General features: G+C 37.2%; 2 protein-coding genes across 5 annotated transcripts in view; both read left to right on the top strand.

Annotated features, from left to right (window-relative positions):
* The window catches only part of LOC110455442, a 42,127-nt gene extending 32,128 nt beyond the window's left edge, over positions 1-9,999 (top strand). For 3 of the 4 annotated variants that reach the window (XM_021505584.1, XM_021505581.1, XM_021505582.1), the window contains 8 exons: positions 671-822; positions 1,314-1,405; positions 1,739-1,896; positions 2,283-2,321; positions 5,619-5,742; positions 6,676-6,743; positions 7,313-7,413; positions 8,608-9,999. In XM_021505584.1, the coding sequence (XP_021361259.1) occupies positions 671-822; positions 1,314-1,405; positions 1,739-1,896; positions 2,283-2,321; positions 5,619-5,742; positions 6,676-6,743; positions 7,313-7,413; positions 8,608-8,742 (869 nt within the window). In that variant the 3' untranslated portion in view covers positions 8,743-9,999. The remainder of the gene's footprint in view (positions 1-670; positions 823-1,313; positions 1,406-1,738; positions 1,897-2,282; positions 2,322-5,618; positions 5,743-6,675; positions 6,744-7,312; positions 7,414-8,607) is intronic. The other variant, XM_021505583.1, reaches the window with a different exon arrangement.
* A 5,771-nt stretch (positions 10,000-15,770) lies between these two features.
* Positions 15,771-21,620, top strand: LOC110455440 (zinc finger protein 479-like). The gene is made up of 4 exons (XM_021505579.1): positions 15,771-15,892; positions 16,935-17,500; positions 18,012-18,361; positions 19,009-21,620. The coding sequence occupies exons 2-4, from the start codon at positions 16,963-16,965 to the stop codon at positions 20,938-20,940; spliced, it is 2,820 nt and encodes a 939-aa protein (XP_021361254.1). The 5' UTR covers positions 15,771-15,892; positions 16,935-16,962; the 3' UTR covers positions 20,941-21,620.
* Positions 21,621-23,400: the final 1,780 nt, after the last annotated feature.

Genomic DNA, 23,400 nt, shown 5'->3' with positions numbered 1-23,400 from the left:
ACTAGAAAGTTACTCAGTTAGTTGACCTTGACCTAATTGCAAGGTCAGACAAATGAAATATGTTAAACATTTTAACACCTTCTTCATTCAAACTTTTGTCCATTGTATTGCTATTTACCTTCTATACGGATATATACAATTTGGTTCACATGAATTACATCATCGGTAAACGCAGTTGTGTCCCCCCCCTCATTTATTTGGGAGTTAATGTTCCTTTTCTTATTTTTATTTTATATAGTAGTAGTTTGTTTGTGGTTTGTGGTTCTAGTTTACACATCTACCTTCATATTTTTACAAAATGAAAGCTTAACATTGCATTGTAAGAAAGATCATTTATGAAAACTACTAGATCAGTTGGCCTGAATATAAAATGAGCAGAGACCATGTTTGAATTTCAGTTTTTTTTTCCAGATGGTAGCCATATCTAGCTGGTATTCAGCGATGAAGCTTGCCATACTTTTTCGTGCCATTATGATTTGATTATTTACTAAATATATATATATGTTCTGTGATTTAGCTCAACTTGACCCCGTTTTACCTTTCTGTTTCTTGTGCAGTAGCTTACTTATACATTTATACCTTATACTTTTGATTTGGTCTGTGGTTCCAAATTAAACAGCATTTTTTTCAATTTGGGGGTATAATTTGAAATTTGTTCCCATGGTTACAGAAGACAATTTGGACCCAAGGGGAGAATACTACGGCAGCATGAAGCTTCACAAGAATTCAATTAACAAACACAACATGGTGGTCCTGAAAGAGGAATCCAGAAAATTACTTAGTTCAGATGAATACTCAGCTGCTGTGAGACATGTGGAAACTGTAAGTTACCATGAGACACCCGGCCCCGGGTTATGTAGAAAATGTAAGTTACCATGAGACACCAGGCGCCGAGTTATCTAGAAACTGTAAGTTGCCATGAGACACCAGGCCCCGAGTTATGTAGAAACGTTAAATTACCATAAGACACCAGGCCCTGAGTTATGTTAAAAAATTAAGTTACCATGAGACACCAGGCCCCAGGTTATGTAGAAAATGTAAGTTACCATGACCCACCAGGCACCGAGTTATGTGGAAACTGTAAGTTACCATGAGACACCAGGCCCCGAGTAATGTAGAAAATGTAAGTTACCATGAGACACCAGGCCCGGAGTTATGTAGAAACTATAAATTACCATGAACTCACAAATGTTTGTTAAATAACGGAACATATCTATATAAACGTGTTTCGAAGTAATTGCTTATTTCATCTAGCTCTCTCTCTACTTGGTTCCTGATGATTAATTTAATCAGAAACTGTTATATTATTTCAGTATCACAGTTCGCGTGACCTTGACCGCATGATTCAGGCAATTCTGCCCATCCTAGATAAGCCAGAGAAAATGCTGCTCTTACGAGACATCAGGTAAAATATTATGACATCAACACTTCATGTCAAATATATATGGCAACTACTATACAATCACCATGGTAACACAACTTTATAGATAGGCTGTAACTTTGCGACCTATTATTTATAATAATACTTTCTGTTTCAAAATATTTATAAGTGTAAAATTTAAAAAAAAAAAAAAAAAAAAAAATCGTAAACAAAATCATTTAAATAGGTTTATCATGTATACCAATTACAGGAGTAAGCTGATGTTGTGAACTTTGCTTGCGGTACGCTGATTGCTTTTTCTTACAGCTCTATGATGTAATATGTATGTGGTTGATTAACTGTCACTGTATTTGATAGAGGTGTGTTGTATGCGACCGATTTGAGCCGATTTGATCAGCGAGTTCACCTTATTGAGATGGATGCATATGAAAAGCTATCAACTAAGCTCCACCTACAGTTAAATCATGTTAACAAGGGGAGGAAACCCAAGAAACATCTGTTGATGACAGAAATAGGTGAGGATTTTTACCAGAATAATTAGATTTCTTGAAGCCAATATCATTGACGCAGATTTGTCCTTCATAAATATTTTTAATTTTATTGTAATATAGACTTCATTGTGTGTCTGATTTCAAAATATACAAAGCATCATGAAAAATGATATATTTGTAGATGCATAACACCATTTACGAAATCCCTTCCTTAAAGGCGGTATTTGTTGAGCAAGTCATTCGAATAACATCAAAATAACGGTGTTAAAACGACTGGAGAACGTCGCAAAGCATCAGGGGACCCGACACCAATAGTATAACCACATCATCAGGGATTTAATTGTGTAAATTATTGGCAAATTGATTCCTGATTTCTAAGATATATTTACCTATAACACTTTGTTCCTCAGACTCGACATCATCGCCCGAACCTGCCAATGTTCCTACAGGTACAAAATGTATCCGATTATCGTCTTCACTGCCTGTATCCTACAAATAATATCAGTATAACACCAGTAATATGTCAGTGTTACACCAGTATTGTGTCAGTGTTACACCAGTATTATGTCAGTGTTACACCACTATAATGTCAATGTTACACCAGTATTATATCAGTGTTATACCAGTATTGTGTCAGTGTTACACCAGTATTGTGTCAGTGTTACACAAGTATTATATCCGTGTTACACCAGTAATATTTCAGTGTTACACCAGTATTATGTCGGTGTACCACTATAATGTCAATGTTACACCAGTACTATATCAGTGTTATACCAGTATTGTGTCAGTGTTACGCAAGTAATATGTCAGTGTTACACCTGTATTATGTCAGTGTTACACCAGTATTGTGCCAGTGTTATTCCAGTATTATGTCGGTGTTTCACCAGTATTTTGTCAGTGTTACACCAGTATTATGTCCGTGTTACACCAGTATTATGTTAGTGTTACACCAGTATTATATCAGTGTTGCACCAGTATTGTGTCAGTGTTACGCAAGTAATATGTCAGTGTTACACCTGTATTATGTCAGTGTTACACCAGTATTGTGCCAGTGTTATTCCAGTATTATGTCGGTGTTTCACCAGTATTTTGTCAGTGTTACACCAGTATTGTGTCAGTGTTATACCAGTATTATATCAGTGTTATACCAGTATTATGTCGGTGTGACACCAGTATTATGTCAGTGTTACATCAGAATTATGTCAGTGTTATACCAGCATTCTGTCGGTGTTACACCAGTATTATATCAGTGTTGCACCAGTATTGTGTCAGTGTTACACCAGTGTTGTGTCAGTGTTACACAAGTATTATATCAGTGTTACAACAGTAATATTTCAGTGTTACACCAGTATTATATCAGCGTTACACCAGTATTATATCAGTGTTGCACCAGTATTGTGTCAGAGTTACACGAGTATTATATCAGTGTTACACCAATAGTGTTCCAGTGTTACACCAGTATTATGTCGGTGTTACCCCAGTATTATGTCGGTGTTACACCAGTATTATATCAGTGTTGCACCAGTATTGTGTCAGTGTTACTCCAGTATTATGTCAGTGTTTCACCTCTATAATGTCAATGTTACACCAGTATTATGTCAGTGCTACACAAGTAATATGTCAATGTTACACCAGTATTATGTCAGTGCTACACATGTAATATGTCAATGTTACACCAGTATTATGTCAGTGTTGCACCAGTATTATGTCCGTGTTACACCAGTATTATGTCAGCGTTACACCAGTATTGTGTCAGTGTTACTCCAGTATTATGTCAGTGTTTCACCTCTATAATGTCAATGTTACACCAGTACTATATCAGTGTTATACCAGTATTATGTCGGTTTTACACCAGTATTATGTCAGTGTTGCACCAGTATTGTGTCAGAGTTACACGAGTATTATATCAGTGTTACACCATTATTGTGTCAGTGTTACACAAGTATTATATCCGTGTTACACCAGTAATATTTCAGTGTTACACCAGTATTATGTCAGTGCTACACAAGTAATATGTCAATGTTACACCAGTATTATTTCAGTGTTACACCAGTATTATGTCAGTGTTACACCAGTATTATATCAGTGTTACACCAGTATTATATCAGTGTTACACCAATATTGTGCCAGTGTTACACCAGTATTATGTCAGTGCTACACAAGTAATATGTCAATGTTACACCAGTATTATTTCAGTGTTATACCAGTATCATACCTTTTTTGTATTTGTGATAAACTAATTTGAAATGTTGACTTTTTGTTGTTAGTGTTGTGCCCGTGTCATGTTATTCCAGCACAGAACTTTTTGTTGTTAGTGTTGTGCCCGTGTCATGTTATTCCAGCACAGAACTTTTTGTTGTTAGTGTTGTGCCCGTGTCATGTTATTCCATCACAGAACTTTTTGTTGTTAGTGTTGTGCCCGTGTCATGTTATTCCAGCACAGAACTTTTTGTTGTTAGTGTTGTGCCCGTGTCATGTTATTCCAGCACAGAACTTTTTGTTGTTAGTGTTGTGCCCGTGTCATGTTATTCCATCACAGAACTTTTGTTGGTAGTGTTGTGTCCGTGTCACTCAGCTATTTGTGTTCACTGCAGTATAAAGTCAATACTACACCGCTGCTTATATTTACCATCGTATGGCAATGCCACTTTAATTGTTACCCCACTAAATGCAGACGGCATTCATAAGGCTATGAATGCCATGGACCGATTGTTGATTTCATCATTATTATGACGTCATAATTGTTACGTTGGATACCACTGACCCTCCCTGGGCGATTGCTGTTCTATTCGATGAAAAAGCATACACGATACATACATTATTTAAATTAAATGCTGAATAATAAGTGGAAATGAATTTTCTGTGAGATGAACATATTCCAAAAATAGCAAATACATGTATAATTATTGAACTGCTTGCAGTTGGCATTCAAAGGCAATATGAATGCCAACTGGACAAAGACTAATTCAATGAATCGTTTCAGTCTAAGGCAGATCCTATCATTTACAAACATTTTTGTTCTCATGAAATAGGTTGTAAACTTTTATATTTTTGTATGACTGAGCCCTTTGTTTATACCATGTACAATGTACTTATCACGTGACTAATTGAGCGATAATAAAGCATTAGAAGTGACATATTGGACGGCGACAGTCAGGTCAGTGAGAATCGTCAAATTAGAATTATGAACTGTTTCGATATCCTACTGTGGTTGGATTTCGTACTTAGTATACATCACAGGCATATTTATAGCAATGCATATTTAAGCCTCGACCGTGAGGAAAGTTTTCTTTGTTTGTTTTACCTTATACAGATATGAAACTTTGTGTGTTTGAATGACCTTGATCTAAGGCGACAAGATTGTACATGCGTATTGTGTGACGACCTGATAGGTTTTGTGTGTTTTATGTCACCTTGACCTGAAATAAAAAGTTATATTTTTCAGTGACCTCGACCGACCTGAGGATATTATTTGTTTTATTTGTATAACCTTAAACAAGATAACAAATATTGAATAGTGTTTTCGTATGACCGTGGCTAGAATGTATACCTCTTTGAGACTGTATGACTTTGATTAAGACGAGAGATGCGTGTGGTTGAGTGACCTTGAAATGCTAAATCAGCTGTCAAATGTTTATGTGACGTTGACCTGAAATCTTTGTACTGTTGTTTAATGCTGAGCTAAGGCTTGGTCAATCGGTAAACAACAAAGGAAATGATGAACTTTTTTCTATTTGCATTCCAAGACGAGAGCGGCCATTTCTACATCAAGCCCGTTGAACAACATGAACAAGAACAGAGAATAAAACAACACGTGGTAGATGTGATGTCAGGCAAACTCCCCGGGACACCGCTTAATACACCCTCGGGGTCAGTAGGGGAGGCAGTTTCCTGAAAGGGATGGGTACATTACTGGGATAAAATGGCGACACAGTGGGGGTTTCCTGTTTATAGAGTAAAATAATTTACATTGTGTCTTATAACATTATTTTGTTCATTCGGTAGTAAAATATCAGTTAATATAGTAGATGATTAATTGACATGATTGTTCGATAGAAGAGTATAAATTAATATGTTTATTGTATATTAGAGTATAAATTAATGTGTTTATTGTATATTAGAGTATAAATAAATGTGTTAATTGTATATTAGAGTATAAATTAATATGTTTATTCTATATTAGAGTATAAATAAATGTGTTTATTGTATATTAGAGTATAAATTAATATGTTTATTCTATGTTAGAGTATAAATAAATGTGTTTATTGTATATGAGAGTATAAATAAATGTGTTTATTCTATATAAGAGTATAAATAAATGTGTATATTCTATATTAGAGTATAAATTAATATGTTTATTGTATATTAGAGTATAAATTAATGTGTATTCTATATAAGAGTATAAATTAATAAGTTTATTTTATATGTTATTGAAAACTAATATGTATCTTCTGTTGCATATTATAACTTACTGGGCATCTTTTATAAGATAGATACTTATCATAACTCACTTTGTACTTGCCGAGGGATAGCTATATATATATAAAAGCTACATTGTGTTTTATATATATATATAAGTTACTAACGATTAATAACGATCAATCCGCCTGAAGAAGCCCTAGAAGGCAGAAAGGCCTAGCGGACGATCTGAAAAAAATGTTTTTATTCTATATTTTCCTTCGCAAGGACTTATTTATTTATTATCTACTAAGTTACTGTGTATATTTATAGGATAGATAAGTATTGTAACTAATTTTGTAAATAAAGAATGGATAAATATAACTTATTGTGTATATTCTACAGGATGGAAATGGATTTTACTCCGTGGGATCAGGTGACGACCCTCATCTCCAAAGATAGACCGACTCTTGGTAAACAATTTTTTTAAATAAAAAATCCTATGTATTTTATCATTTTGTCAATTGAATGTTATAGTATCTTGATTTCACCCATACATGCATTAATCAATAGCTAATTAAACTTGAAGTTATCAGCTTTTTAAACTGAATGCTCTTGTGGAAAGTTTTATGCTGTGAAATATTTGCCCTTCATCGGTAAAAATATATTCACCCTGTGTTCATTTTGTGTTCATTGTGATAGTATGTTACTATGTATAGCAAAACAATGTGTAGTACAAGTTTTCATAAACATGAAGATTTCGCTCCCATTGTGGAGGGGGAAATATGGGAGAAAGATAAACTACATTCAGGTTAATTTAGAAAATAAAAATCTTTCCTGAACATTAACGGCTTTAATATTAAGTTTGATTTCGACAGGGATTTCGGAATATTCATGTTTATGTATTTGTCAAAAGGCCAATGGTTACGTAGTTTTGTTAACATTGTTACGTGATCAATCACATCTGGGCAGGAAACGACAATTATAATTCACTTTTTCGGCAAGCCATGTAATTGAAAACTTCAATCAATTATTGTTGCAGGACTTTGTGTGTCCGGAGGCAGTAACAGTAAGCGACAGCCAGAGGTTCAGGTGGACAAAGTGCTGGAGAACGGAGCAGCAGCCACTTCCCATCTTATAAAGGTAAACTCACCTCTACAGCTCACCTTATGGAGGTATATCCCTTACCTGTACAGTCCATCCCTTGAAGGTAAACTCGGCTATACAGCCCTCATTATCCAGGTAATCCCCTTACCTGTATTGCCCACTTCGTCCTTGAAAACTCCTTGTCTGTACAGCGCCCTTCACGCTCAGGCAATTTCCTTCAGGTAAACCCCTCAACTGTACAAGTATACGGCAAATACCCACCAGGTTGCCCTGTCAGTTATAAGTCCAGAATTCTCCAGTGAATCCCCCTGTAGGTGTAGGAAAACGTTCTGACATAAGAGCTAAATTTATATAAAAAAACACCACATTATGTAAACCGTTCTAGCATGTTTAAATTTATATGTTGTAACTGAAAGGTCGGACGACTTAAAGTAATAATAAAGTTGAAACTTGACATAAGTGCATTCAAAAAGTCATTTGAAATAACTTTTAACCAAATTTGGTCTAGGACATCCTCGGGCAGACTGGAAAAATGTGCGTGTCCCTTTATGGGAACATAGGGATAAATCTTTAAAATTCTTCTTCTGTGCGAATGAAGAGGTTTATCAAAAAATATTAGCGTACGTAGAGCATCGATGGGAAAATAACACTCCATTTTAAGGAGGGTTTGCATGATCAGTGGGTCAGTGAATAGCTCACTTGCCTTACACCAAGACGGCCAAGGTTTGATCGCCGATCGAACGTGGATTTCGTTACCTGCCCGTCAGCGCGGCATTTTTTCCAGGGTATTCCGGTTCCCTCCCACATGCTTAATACATGCTAACTATCCTTTGTCATTTGTACCAATGGATTTTTTAACCAAATTTGGTGTAGAGCATCTTTGGGAAAAGTGAAGTAAAAAAGTATCAATGTTTAGAATAATTATTCTTCTGTACGAATAGAGGAATACGCATTTTCCTTCCATACGGAAGAAAGGATCTAAACCATATTTTATCTAGGATATCCCTGGGCTAAGGGATTCCCTTTGTATCGTTAAAATGGAGGGTGGGTGAACAGATGGAAACCATCATTATATTTGATGAGTATATTTTGCCATAATTGCTTCAAGATTCAGACCACCAGCTGGGCATGTTATTGTGATTCCTTTTTCTCTTTTCCTTCTCGTAATATATTCCTTCATGAATTGTTTGCTGGTATTAAGAAGAACTCTGTAAATGTCGTGTTTTGTAGCCGGGGATGACCATTCTGGCTGTAGATGATCGGTCATTTGTGGGAGTGTCACACATGGAGGCGGTCAGCATACTGAAGACGACTTTTAATGACCGGTCAAAATCCACCATGGAGATCAAACTTCAACATAACTGACCAGTCAAAGCCAAGAAAGCTGCCAATGAGATTGCACGTCATCATGACTACTTCCTGATCAAAGACGCCATATAGGGATTCCTTTGATCGTCATTTCAACATCATTTATCATACCTATTTTTATTACTAGTCTTATTTATAATTGCTCAAGTCTAGAGACTGTCTCATGATAAGTCAGTGTTAGAATACAATCGTCCTCATTAATCCAGCCACTGTTCTGGTTGGGGGTGGACTGTTCCATTCACAACCTATCCACATATTTGGGAACAAGGGTCGACTGTACATCGGACTGTCCCATGCTTTGTTCACCTTACAAAGACGGTACACGTATCGCCACATCTATATGAATGAGATCGTGTTCTCAGCTGTGACAAACAGGCAGTATTACAGCCCTTTAGGCAGTAACTTTTTGAAATATTTTCCTCACAGACAGGACTGATACGCAACAGCGTGCCTCAACAATGTTTTCAAAATCGAGAGTAAACATCTATATTTCCTACTAAATTACACAGTAAAACACAGTATTGCCTGAATACTCTTAAATCAGGTCGTCACTGTAAACTTTTTATACTTCATGTATTTAACCGGTGTAATTCTCAAACAAGCATAAACACAGAGCTCACGGGGCTTATATCTTTCATATGTACAAAGGTGAGCACAAATATTATTTATTTCCCATCTTAATGACATGAAACACGCTTACAGCTCGTGTCGCCTAAAACGGCATCATATAGGTACCACACTGCAATCACAGCTGTCAGTGTCTGCTCCGTCATCGGCATACAAGTTTGATTCTAGACCATATTTTGAATTATTAAACTGACTAAATACGCTTTATACTCGGGTTCCTAGCTTAAGTTGGTGTTCGCCCAAATTCACAGATAGTTTATGATGTTGGTACAATCTGATGTGATCTAGTCAATTTCATTCTTCCCTCCTGGGTATACTTCAATCAGTCATCAGGCCGTCTAAGATGGCGACATGCCCTCTTCTGTGTTGTTTTGAAAAGGCACTCCATAATCATCCTAAACCACATTTGCATAAGTACATTGTCTTGTATACGTATTCATGTGATTGTTTCTGAATCCTCTACTCATAGAGCTAGACTACAAAAAGCATACAAAAAATATGTGAATGAGGATGAAACGATCGACTGCATAATTTTGCCTTTTTTAATCCAAATTGTCTATTTAGACAAGTGACATTGTATCTTTCCTTCGTCACAGTACAGGAGAATAAAATTATTTGAAATGCTAAGTGTCATGTGTTTGTTGTAATTTTACCAGGACGTTCCTCAATTCACAATAAACCACAAGAAGAAAGTAAATACGAAGAAAGCTGTGTTGAGAACCCAGAAAGAAGCTCTTACTTTAGATTATGACTTATATGTAATTACATACAGTTTGGTCAACAAAGTCAAAACATACTGTTCATCTACAAATACGAATAAAGTTATTGCATATTACATCCCAACAACATTACATAAGTTATACTTCAAATTAATAAAATCAAAACTAACATTTATAATGTATATAGATAATACGATAAGTAATGATAGTTATAATAATAATATACAACATTTATATAGCGCCCTATATAATTTGTAAAATTACTGTAAATTGCTTTACAACATTGGATAATAGTAATGGTTATAATTATGAAACAAAAACAAAGGCTTACAATCACTTTTATACATTTAAGCAAGCAATTTGCACATAATTGAACAAATAAAGGGTGGTATTTGCCGACACCCTAAAATGCAGACGTGAAGAGGTGAGTTTTGATGTCCCTCTTGAATTTGGCCAGGGTATTTGATTATGATTATTATTTTTACCATAAGTATTGAGGAGCGGGCTATATTATCGTCGGAGGTGTCTCTCTCTTATACACAAGCATAGAAGTAATCATGACATTGCGGGCAATGAAGTAAGACATTTAAAAAAATCCAGTTCGACCCTTTATCAAGACAAAAACACAAAAATCATTACATGATATAACATATAAGACAGACAATAGTAGGTATTGATTTTAATCAGATTTTAAACAATGACATTACCCTGGTAGGCATACCAAAATGCGGAAACGTCTTTGTTTTTCTACATTACTGCGTAGGGCTTTGTTTTCCCCCTAAAATGGCCAAATTGGGTCGTAAAATACGCTTGACCTTTCTTGTTGATAACAAATTTGTCGAGTATAGTGACACAAGTCCCCCCTTATATACTTATATAAGATATCTCATTTAATTTCTATATGAGATATTTCATATAATATATAAGATATCTTATATATTATATAATATATCTCATATAGTATATAAGATATATTATATCGTATATAAGATATCTTATATCGTATATAAGATATCTTATATCGTATATAAGATATCTCATATGCTATATAAGATATCTCATATGCTATATAAGATATCTCATATATATATAAGATATCTCATGTAGATTTAAGATATTTTTTATTGAATATGAGATATCTTATATAATTATATAAGATATCTTATATAATTCGATGAAATACAGGATCGACATTGCTCCTTGAATAAATGTTAAGTTGGCTTGCCATATAAATTCGACCATTTGTTTCCGCCATTTTAAGGATGAACACAATGTGCCTTGTAAGATATTTCCGTCCGAACTTTCGGAGAGACAAACCAGCAATTAAACACCATAACAGGAACAATTCAAACAAGGAAGTGACGTTTCCACATTTTGTATTTAACACGGGCCAAATACTGGTTCAGTCCCAGTTCCATAGTGTCGTCATGTTTAATCGAAACAACCTATCCAATTTAAATTTCATCGATTCTCTGCCTAGAAATTCTAAAACACATTGTGCTGTATATACATATATATAATTTTAATACCGTAACAGGGAAACTTAAGTTCTCAGGACACTCAGTACTTTGATTATCATAACGACTTTAGCTACAGATCAGGTTAAAATAGTCGATAAGCATAATCACAGAGTGGATCCAAATTAACGCACATTAAAGCAGCTATTGTGTGTTCCTCTGTACACCGGATATAGGGATTTCTGAAGTGAAAGCAGGAAATCTCCCAATCTCTACCCAGAGTTGTCGTTCCTTTTCAATCACGCACACAAACACATTAAAGGGAATGCAAGGACCGTAACTCTACTGCGTGGAGATTGGAAATCTCTCACCATACACCCTTTTTCTTTCGAGGTGAAAGCAAAAACTGACGATTATCTTGTTTGTTAAACAATAGCTATACAATAATTTGTTGTTTCAAAGTAACTTAACAAAATGTTGACCGGTATTTCGCAAAATGGGCTAAAACTCAGTTATGTCTGATCCCTATGCCTATAAAAGATTCATCAGACTGAATTTGATAATTTGAAGTCATCCTCGTCATTAATTGTAACGGCTACTGTATGTATTTTACTTTGAATTCCCCGGTCCATGGAACTTTCAATGAAAATACGACATAGACTATATCTCGTAACGATATTTAACTAGTGTACGATGTATATGTACATATGTAGCTAACATGCAAGACCAAAGGAAACACCTCCATAGTATTGCATGTATTGTAACAAAGATTAAAGAGATTTAATATGCGGCTATTCAGCAAATCAATATATGCCACAGTTTACCGACATCTTCTACTTTCTATTAAAGCCATTTGACAATTTTGTTTGATGTGCGCACGCCTGCAGGTCAGGAATCGAGAAAAGAATACACCTGGCAATGGTTCGCCCGTTGTCAGTTTAATGTGACCGGGAGGAATGCTGTGCTGGGTGCCTTCGGCATGGTGTTTCAGTGAGATAGCACTATAACGTCGGTATCAGATCCGCCGCGCTATTACACGGAGGCAAGTACACCAACATACCCTGTCAACAGTTATAGAAATGTAGATTTTCTGGTAATATATCTTTGTTACCAGGAAATCTACGTTTCTATAACTGTTGTTGCTTCCACTATGTCATTGTCGATTTATTGAACAAATTTAGTTTATATATTTAAACTTTAAATCACAATATATGTAACAGGATAGAAAAAATACCCAGTTCAGCTACATCTCCTTCCTTTTTCTTAGTTTTCGCGCCGCCTAAGACACAACTATTTACAGCCCATGTAAGGGTATCCCCTGGCCAAGCGTACACCGAATGCTTATAACAAGGGTTGGTCACAGAAAGGACTAAGATAGAATCGAGTTCCGTGGTCACAGGCACCACTGTAACAGGAGCGGAAAACTGTACGGCCAGACCAGGGTTCGAACCTGGGACCCTCGGGACTCTAGACGGACGCTTTCTATAGCAAACGATCGACCCAGTGTAAGGTGCGGGCGGTTGATTGATTGATTGATTGGTTTTATGTCCGCTTCACCACGTCAGTATACGTAGTTCGGTTATCCGTAGCAGACGAAAAAAAGAAAGAAAAATAGTAGAAGGGGTAAAGTATGGAGTCAATGGATAGAAAGGGGAGACAGAGGAGAGAAGTAGCCGTCCATCCTATATGTATTAACGTATAAATCTAATTTCTGTAAGACGACTCATATAGGCATAATGTTTGCCTTAACCTAATACTAGTCATACAGAAGCACCAAGCCTGGACCGGAAGTGAGGTATTGAGCCGCCACCAACCACACCAGCTCCTGACTATTCTATAAAAAATATTTTGGGATATTTTTTTTGGAATTCCTTCTAAATGTCTAATAAATAGAGTCTAGTTCTAATGGCCAAAATTAATATAACCCTATCCTCTGTCTCGGCGTTATCACGCCTACTCTTTTTTGAGAGAGAAAAAACAGAGGGATTTTTCGTGCAAAATTTGACCGTTACCACACGGGCCACCATTTATAGTCCCATCCGACGGACTGTGTGTAGCGGGTGCTGGGTTTTTTTGTACGTTCATGTAACCGTTGCTCCTCATCATTCGTCAATTAAAATAAAGCTGACTGTACTTTAACCAATATCCTCTTTTTTATAAACCTCACCGTGTCTTTCACTTAGTTCTGATCATCGTTTCGACATTTTATATCAACGACTTCCCAGATAACATTTCCAGTACAACAAAACTTTTCGCAGACGATTCAAAAATCTACAGAACAATAAACAGCAAAGAAGATACAGACCATCTCCAATCAGATCTTGACTCAATCTGTGATTGGACCGTCACATGGCTCATGACACTCAATGTGGACAAATGCAAACATCTCAATACTGGACAGACGAAGGACAATCACCATTACACTATCGAGAAGATGATCAGATACACAATATCTGTACAGTAGACAGTGAAAAAGACCTCGGAGTCGTTGTAGACAGCAAGGCAGAATTTAAAAATCACATATCAACTTCTGTAGCAAAAGCCAACAGGAACCTAGGCCTCATTTTTAGAACTTTTACATTTATGGACAAAAATATGTTTTTATCGCTGTATAAATCTCTCGTCCGCCCACCCCTTGAATATGCAAGTGTTGTCTGGTCACCATATTTACGAAAAAGACATCAAACTACTGGAAAATGTACAAAGGAGGGCAGGCAACTCGTCTAATTCCCAGTCTAGCAAGCAAACCCTACTCGGAGAGACTGCGCCATCTAGGATTACCTATACTCTAGAGTACAGAAGACACCGAGCTGACCTGATCCAAACATACAAGATCCTAGAGGGAATAGACATAGTAGATCACAGCAAAATGTTCACTAAAACCCAAGATTTCAGAACAAGAGGGAACAACAAAAAGCTGTTTAAAAACAGAACCAACAGACAACTAAGCAGTAACAGCTACAGCAATAGGGATGTAGAGTCCTGGAATAGTCTGTCAAACCATGTGGTAAATGCCCCTAGTGTAAATAGTTTTAAACACAGACTCAACAAGTTCTGGTCGGATCACCCCTGTAAATTCAATGCCTCTTGCTATTAGCAAGATCGAGTCAGACCATTAATATCTTAACTCACCTTTTAACTGTAAGATTTCAGGATTTTAAACCCTCTATATCAATACGCACCGGAAGTCGAGTATTAGTATAGGAACATTAAAATGCGCCGCAAGAAGCTAACTGAAGCTTTCCATTGGTGTCGACAACTATATCATTTTATGATTTTAGTATATAGTGTGATAGTAGGTGTGGTAAAGGGAGTGGATGTAATTGTTGTGATGTATTATGAAGGTGGGGGATGGGGTATGAAAGAAGTGAAGGGAATCAAAGAGAGGTGCCGATGGAGTTATGGACTGGGTCGGGTGATAGTGTACATATGTATATAGGAATACTTTGGTGTGGATGTTTACATTCATGTGTATGTGCTCATGTAGTTGCATTTATATGTATATATTATGCTCGATTAGATATAAGATCGCTGTGGGCAGGGACGTATACATACTGTCCCTGCTGTGGCGTGCGTGCGGTCACCCATCCAAAAGACTAACCATGCTCGACATTGCTGAACTAGTGAGCGGATCCCGTTATACCGCATCACTGGAAAAGCTAGCTTGTTAGTATGAGCACGGATATAGATTATCTAAGTCCGTGGTATGAGTAAGGCAGTGTTCCCCCCTCATATACCTTAGCTGTCACACTAGTCCGCTACGTATAGGTTTAAGTCCGTGATGTAGTTAACTATAATCAGGGATGACTGCACATCCCTGATATAATAGAAACATTTTAATTGTATTGGTATTCACTAAGTGTCTATATGGTGTTGGCAGTTTAATTAAGTACTTGGTACAAATGTCACTTTCGTCATTAGCAAACTTTATTCTATTGCACAATCTGATTAAAATCATATCCTACATTCTCCACGTTAATTGACTAGGCGTGATACGTAGAGAATGTAGGATAATTGTTATTTACGAGTATTAAAGTGAATTTGTTTTATACTGGGATTTTCTTTTATGCCTGTTATATAAAGCACTCATATATAGTATAACTGCTTTTTGTGGGTGTTTTGGGGCCTTTTAGGTGTTTTGGGGATTTTGGATGCTTTGGAGTAAATATGCTTCCTTTTGCCAGGCACATACAGTCGATAAATAGTCTGTCATGTACAGACACACTTTTGCAGATTGCTATAAATAGAACGGGTGTAGCAATGATTGTGTGATCGTCGGCCTTGTAAAGAAGACAACAATTGACCAAATATGTTGGGTATTTTTATATAAACCCCAGCGAGCAGGTAAGAAATATATTGGAATTGTCTTTTGTCAGTATTCCACAAATTGTGCATCAGCGATTCATGGTCGACTCGATTTATTAGTTACCTGTCCGGTTTGCACCCCCCCCCCATCTGTTATCCACAAGTAGGCCCTAACAATCACATGCTCACAGGGAAAATAGATTTATGGTGACAGCTTTCTCTTGGTTTATAAACTAAGAATCGACGAAAATATAAACCCGGACCGTAATTTACAGTAACGTGTACAGTACAGTACCGATTATAGCAATGTTAGAAAACCACAGGAGCCTGAAGTTCTGTCAAAAATTAATAATAACGGTAAAACTGTTAATACCAAAAACATCCTAAGCATATAATAGGTATTTTTTTGTATTAGATACTGTTATTAATAATTTTTGACAGAACTTCATGCTGACTGTGTAGAAAACTAACCCTTAACAAGTTAAGGATGATCCCATACCACTACCGAACCATTTTTAACATGTACAGTACAGGCCTATCTATATCGATAACACTATTGTAATTAATGCATTGAAACCATTTTTTCCGGCATTACTATTTAAAGCTTTCCGAAAAGAAAACCACATCTTATCGAACGTTTTATGAAGTAATGATAAAGATGCATGAAGTACAATGAAAAATCATCAACACTTTTCTGTTTGAAAGACTCGGCATGCAAGTTTTATTACTGTAACAGGAGAAAGAGAAAATGTAAAGGCCAGACCAATTCAATTACCTGGTCGCTGACAATCGACCCAGTCCAGTTCTGCTACATTCCTCCTTCCTTTTTCCAAGTCCTTGCCCCTGAAGACACATGTACAACTTGCCAATTTTTAACAGGAGGAAGAGAAAATATAACAGCCAGACTGGTATTCAAACCTGGGAACCTCCGAACTCTATACAGACGCTCGACCGATTGAGCTACGTATACCTGGTCGCCGACGATCGACCCTGAGTCCAGTTCCGCTACATTGTCAGCCAAAAAAACCCCATTCATTCACTGATGATTATACACTGATTAAATGTTTTGCTGTATTTCCAGATGTAACCGGCACCTGCTACCGCTGGAAATGGAGAAACTTAAGCTACGGTTCCACACATATCTGAAAAAGATTTTAATAGAGGAGCTCGATTTTTCAGAAGAAATAAAATTTCAAGTTTCATCAGATATCTGCGTGGACAATTTTGAGAAAATATCTTTCTTATGGAAAGACCAATTTTTGAAAAGTACTCACAGGGAGGATTTTCTTCAAATCCAAAGAACAGTTTTACAAGATGTAGTTGGTTGTACGGAGTTATCTACCCTACGAGACATAGGACTGGTATTTCTGAAACCATTAACAAACGCGGCGATACAGACCGAACCTCACACATATGTTCATGTGGAAATTCAGACAGATCAAGACCGAATATATAAAGCAAATGAGTTAGGATCTCTTAAAGAAAAGAAAATTTGCCAAGATGTGTCCACACAGACAGACTTTGAAGATAAGGTTTCCGTTTCCCCTGACATGGAGCTATCCGTCAGCACACCATCTGTGGTCCAGGATTCTGTGTTGTCGGACATTGAATCCATTAGTCCTCCCATCAAGACTACTGGGCCTCCAGGTGAGATACTTCAGAAGGTTGTAAAACTAACTAAAGATTGGTGTGTATGTGTTTCAGGCTCACAAAACTTTGGGTAGGTGTATACATATAGGACAGTAAAACATAAAAAAAGGTAATTTTCACTTTTATTAATTTAAAAAGCATTACATAAAAAACTTTATTAGGGTTAAAATGATTATTTAATCAGTTTCAAGTTAAAGATTTGATAACTGGAAGGAAAGTGTGTGCAGAACCAAGTGGTTGTGATAAAATGTTGTAAACATGTTTAAAAGATATTTCCCATTTTCCCATTGTATACTATAGCATATGATATTATCACATGTTTTTGGTGTGTTGTGGTGGAGTATCAAGTTTTTGGAGCTTACACTTATAACTACTTTTTTGATAAAACTTTAAAGCTTACTTGGCTTGTTGGGTCTAGTTTACGTAAAAGTCTGCCATTATTGGTATACCATGTACATTGAAGACATGACTTTATTATTTTATTATTTTTTTCTATATTTTTTTCTAGGCAAACGACTAAGGAAACTTACAATTAATCTTGTGTCGAATGAGATTAAAACAGAAAATTGTGATTCAGACTATGAACCACCCGAGTTTGGTGAAACAACGGATGATAATTCGGACACCGGAGGGGATCAAGAGGTGGTGGTCATCAAACCGACACCAGTTATGTCCCCTGATGACGAGAAATCGGCATCATCGCTCCGACAGGAAGAGCTCACGTGTCCACTTTGTCCGTCCAAATTCCGGAGTCAGCAGGGAGCTGAGAAACATTTGAGAGTGAAGCATGACATTGGAAACGTGTACATCTGTAAAATCTGTCAGGACATTTGTCCATCGAATACAGCAATGCATGAGGTACAGTATATATCAGTGTGTTACTATAATCTGACGGTGAACTGACTTTATCAATGTTAGAGACTGATATATGTCCAACCTTTTAATTATTATACTTTAGTATATTCTGCACATCATCACATGAAAATAATATTAAAAAACGATTTTGATTTAAATCTAGTTTAAATATGCATCTCTATGTATTTACAAACTATTAAACAAGATTATTTCCGATATCAGTTTTCACCTACTTTATTATTGTTGTGTATTTTGTGATGATTGAATCTTTGCATATTTGTAGGAATTATGAAATTAAAGCATTAAAACAATTTAAAGGAAATAAATCTAAAGGTAAATCAAGGGTGAAAAAGGTCGCTAGTCTAAAACTCAGCTCTGGTAGATTTTATGTAGAAGTTAGTAATAATTTCTAAAATTTACTGCGAAAATAAAGGTTGGACTTGTGGAACTTTATAGTACTCTTCATATGGATTGTACATGTGTACACCCTCTTTTAAATATAAAAAAAACCCTGCAAATAACACCATGCCGTATTTCAATTGAAATTTTGATGATTATACCCAATAAATCCAAACTACTACAGATGTGACCTGAGGTATAAAACATCCAGTGTGTTCCTAGCTTTGACTTCCACACTCCTTCTGTTTCAGCACATGATAACTAAGCATGGAATAGAAGATCTGCCTGCTGTTGAAAAGCGTAGGAAAAGAAGGAGAAAAAATTTGCCTCAGACATTTAAAAAAGCGAAGGTCTCACCCATTCAGAAACCCATGTCAAAACTAAAGTCTAAGAATACTCGTAAAAAGAGGCCTGCCAGTGGTGGTAATAAACCTGATGTGATCAAACATAAATGTTCTCACTGTCCGAAACTGTTTAACGCGGTGACAGCCATGCAGCGCCACATGCGGGCTAACCATCAATTTTCAGCTGTACAGAAATGTAACCAGTGTTCTAAGACATACCTGTCGGCTCGAGCGCTGAGACGACATATCACCACCACACACCAGTTCTCGCGGCACCAGTGTGAACTGTGTGGGAAAGAGTTCACTAGTAAGGAATCTCTCTATCACCACAAGCGGGGTCTACACAGTGACAGCAAACCTTACAAATGTGAACAGTGTGGCGCCTCCTTCAACTTCAACCACAGCCTGCGACTACATCAGTTAAAACACACTGGAAAACGTCCACACAAGTGTACGTTGTGTGATAAAAGTTATCTCACCTCCAACCACCTCAAAATGCATGTGGAAGGAGTGCATGGAAACAAGAAGAAGTATTCCTGTAGTATCTGTGGTAAAGCGTTTTCCTATACGACCAGCCTGCGCGTTCATGAGATGTCCCACGGTAACATTCGTCCCTATAAGTGTAAGTCATGTGGGCTTGGTTTTATTAACAGCCATGCCCTTAAGTACCACACCGAGTCAAAACACGCTGCCGACCTCTGGTTTACTTGTGATATCTGTGGCAAGGAATACAAGACAGAATTTTTGATGAAAACGCATCGGCGCCGTCACACAGCGGATGGAACCCGGTTCATGTGCGATATATGTGGCCATTTGTTTATGTACAAAAGTACCCTGGAGATCCACGCAGCCGTCCACAGTGAAGAAAAGGCCTTTCAGTGTAGTACATGTGGTAAGTCATTCAAAACCTACGCAACCTTGTATTCTCACCAGTACGTCCACAAGACAGAGATGCCATATGAGTGTCAAGACTGTGGCAAGGCATTTAAAACGAAGGAGAGATGCAAGGCACATCAGCGGCGACATTTGGGACTGAAGCCTTTTGACTGTGATCAGTGTGGTCGGTGTTTTCCAGACAAGGGTGGACTCACCAAGCACAAGAAGACTGTACACTGTGTCGAGAAGAAACACGTCTGTAGCTACTGCGGTAAAGCCTGCTCAAGGGCAGACAACCTACGTGTGCACATGAAGGTGCATGAAAAAAATACAACCAACCCAGGCAAAAATGTGTCTGGATTAGCTGGATCAGGAGTTCCAGCTCCTGTCGTGAGAAAGAGCCGGTCACTTGCTAAAATAGATGCTAAACTGACTACACCACCTATTGACAATCAGATGGATTCTGTTCCAGTATATAGGGTAGAAAGTGAACTGGACCGTATAACCTCAGAACATGGTTATGAACGCCTTATAGAGAACCTTATAGACAGAACTATGGATAAACCGGGGGATCCCAAACTGACATTCACCCAGACTAGACCAAACCTGGGTGGATCTGTGCCTCCCACTACTTCTGTCACCCCCGGGGGTGAGAGCCTCGGGAGCAACATTTCTCCTGTACCTATATCCCCTCCCCTGCCCCGAGTGTACACTGATCCAGCCCAGTCTTACGAGTCAGAGTCAGGTCCCCATATTGTGCCCCTCCCTATAGCTATGACCTCTCAGGATGGGCCTACAGGACTTCAGCAGGCCCCACTGGGGGTCGGTACACCACTGCCCTCAAACACCACAGCATTGCCACTGCCACCCCCTCCCCCCTCCGCTCCTTATATGTACATGTGGCCTTACATGCACCCCCCCAACCAGAGTACTAGCCAATCCCATGAAAGCAACTTCTACTGAGTATGTGCAATACCTGGATCTTATGAACAGGCCTCCTGCTATAGTGATCATGCATTGTGATGCCTGATTGGTGCTGCTTAACTTGTTATGTGATGATAGTTATGAGTCAGCACACTAAGATTTCTGCCTACAGTATATTTTGTCCCTCTGGAGGAGGATAATCTGATAACTAATTTTACGGTCACCTACCTACAGGAACCGAGTTATATTTAATTACTTCAAGTGATCATTACAATTTCTATTTCATTCCACTTTTCCAGACTGTTTGCATTGCCAGAAACCTTATATGGAGACTGACATTAAAATTCACTGTGAATATTTCTTTCAAGTACAAGTCATGAGGTTTTACAAATTATTTCTCCCAGACATCATTTTTGTGAATGAATGATTTAAAGAATCTTTCTGTCACTTCGAGGCGAGATAAAAGGAGGTCAACCCGAGGGGAAGACACTCAAATTACCCAACACAAAGCTTAACGAGTGTTAGCTAGTTAAGAAATCTTCCCTCAAAGATGATGATCCCCCATGGCCATCTCCTCTACGGGGACGGAATACTTCTCTCTTTCAGTTTTGGGCAATTCATATATGCCACGTTGAGTTGACCTTATGTAGTTGATGTATTGCATTGCTGATGTCACATTAGTGCTTCTTAACATATATGTCATATACAAGGGTATCTCGCACTGAAAAGTGTGTGGGGATGGGGGGGGTTGGGGGGGGCGGGGGGCAAAATAGAGGAATCTCAACCTGAGGGGGAAGATTCTTAGTTTGTCGAATATGATTCCCTGTCATATTCCCTGTCATTTCCCTGTCCCTAAAGGGGGTGAATGATTCTTTCCCCTTACCTTGTGACCCAGTCATATACATAATACAATGTTGACATTACAGACTCGATACATTGTTGAGTACGTCATACACTTTATTTTTACTTGGAAATCCCCTGTCTCAAAACGTAGGGTGCGACAAGGATATCTGGCACCGGGGTAGGAAAAACACCTTTCTTTCCCAAGGGAAAAACAGCCCACTTTCAACTTCATTCTATAAATCATCACCAGTTAACTATAAGATACCATCGTCACTTAGTGCAACGTCATCATGTCACAATACATGACTTTGATGATTGTGTGTTCCCTTGACTTCACCAGTACAGTATCAAATATTTGTTTACAATAGGAACGTTGTAGAAAAACAATAATTACCTCCTGTGTAATGTTCATATGGGTAAAGATTCTCAGACTCTTAACACCTTAATAAGTTCCTCTTGCACTAATTAATATAAATACCTGTACATAAGAAATCAGGAGTCTTGGGTTATCTGTTGAAAACCTCACAATGCTTTTAAGGAAATGTTTACAGTACGTATATGATATCCTATAAAGAACCCTGTTAATGACCTCATTTACACACCAGTAACTGGAAATTCTACAATAGTTCTACAGTCATGTTTTCTACAGGGTTCTGTTTTATTGCCATTTTATTGTGATTATAAAAAGCTTTTTAGTTTTGATGCATGTGTCTAGTCCCAGTGACTGCTTTGCTTGCTGTGTGAAGGAAAATACTGCAGGGGGATTATTTTCAAGTCTTTTTTTTGTCTAATCTGTGACAGACAATTTTTCTGATCTTTTCCACAGTGTTTAGGTAGAACCCTTGACAACACTGTGGTATTCGTCTATACTACATAGTCCAATTGTCTATGTCAGTATTTCCTATATGATGGTAATTTTTATTTAAGGATCCTTGTACCAATGCAAAAAAATAGCTATTCATGGTAATGTTTTCCTGGTATAACTGTAGGTTTGATAAATCATTTCTGAAAAGAAAATCATACCTTAAGGAACCTTATTGAAATAGTAAAGGAAAAGAAAATCATACCTTAAGGAACCTTATTGAAATAGTAAAGGAAAAGAAAATCATACCTTAAGGAACCTTATTGAAATAGTAAAGGAAAAGAAAATCATACCTTAAGGAACCTTATTGAAATAGTAAAGGAAAAGAAAATCATACCTTAAGGAACCTTATTGAAATAGTAAAGGAAAAGAAAATCATACCTTGAGGAACCTTATTGAAATAGTAAAGGAAAAGAAAATCAACAACAGTGTTCAGAGTATACAAATGTAAGTGGGCAACACCAGGATTTGAACCCCGGACCTTTGATCATGAAACCGTCTCTATAACTACATTTATATGTTTATTGATCAGACACCTCAGGGGAAACTCAAGTTTGGGCATAGAATTTTAAACTAGTTTTTGTATTAATCTTTTCATTTTAATCAGTGATTTTAAATATTCACCGGCATTATTTGTCACTTTATTACCGGGGGGACTATATTTATTACTATATTTTACCTGTCCCATTGAAAACATTTTCATTTTAAACTAAAATTGAAAAGATGATACATGTAGAAGGGTCATAAATCCAGTTTCGTGAGTGATCAAGCATCACACTTGGGGGATGGGGGGG

The sequence above is a fragment of the Mizuhopecten yessoensis genome, unplaced genomic scaffold (genome assembly GCF_002113885.1).
Source record: "Mizuhopecten yessoensis strain PY_sf001 unplaced genomic scaffold, ASM211388v2 scaffold8213, whole genome shotgun sequence".
In the NCBI taxonomy this organism is placed as follows: domain Eukaryota; kingdom Metazoa; phylum Mollusca; class Bivalvia; order Pectinida; family Pectinidae; genus Mizuhopecten; species Mizuhopecten yessoensis.
The sequence above is the reverse complement of the archived record's forward strand: the minus strand, read 5'-3'. Positions and strand labels throughout refer to the sequence as shown.

What these genes read in the sequence shown, in the direction of transcription:
- LOC110455440 (XM_021505579.1), top strand. Translation starts at nt 16,963, where the DNA reads ATGGAGAAACTTAAGCTACGGTTCCACACATATCTGAAAAAGATTTTA. An exon ending in CAAGACTACTGGGCCTCCAG is followed by an intron (nt 17,501 to 18,011) that starts GTGAGATACTTC and finishes ATTTTTTTCTAG; the next exon opens with GCAAACGACTAAGGAAACTT. An exon ending in CGAATACAGCAATGCATGAG is followed by an intron (nt 18,362 to 19,008) that starts GTACAGTATATA and finishes CTTCTGTTTCAG; the next exon opens with CACATGATAACTAAGCATGG.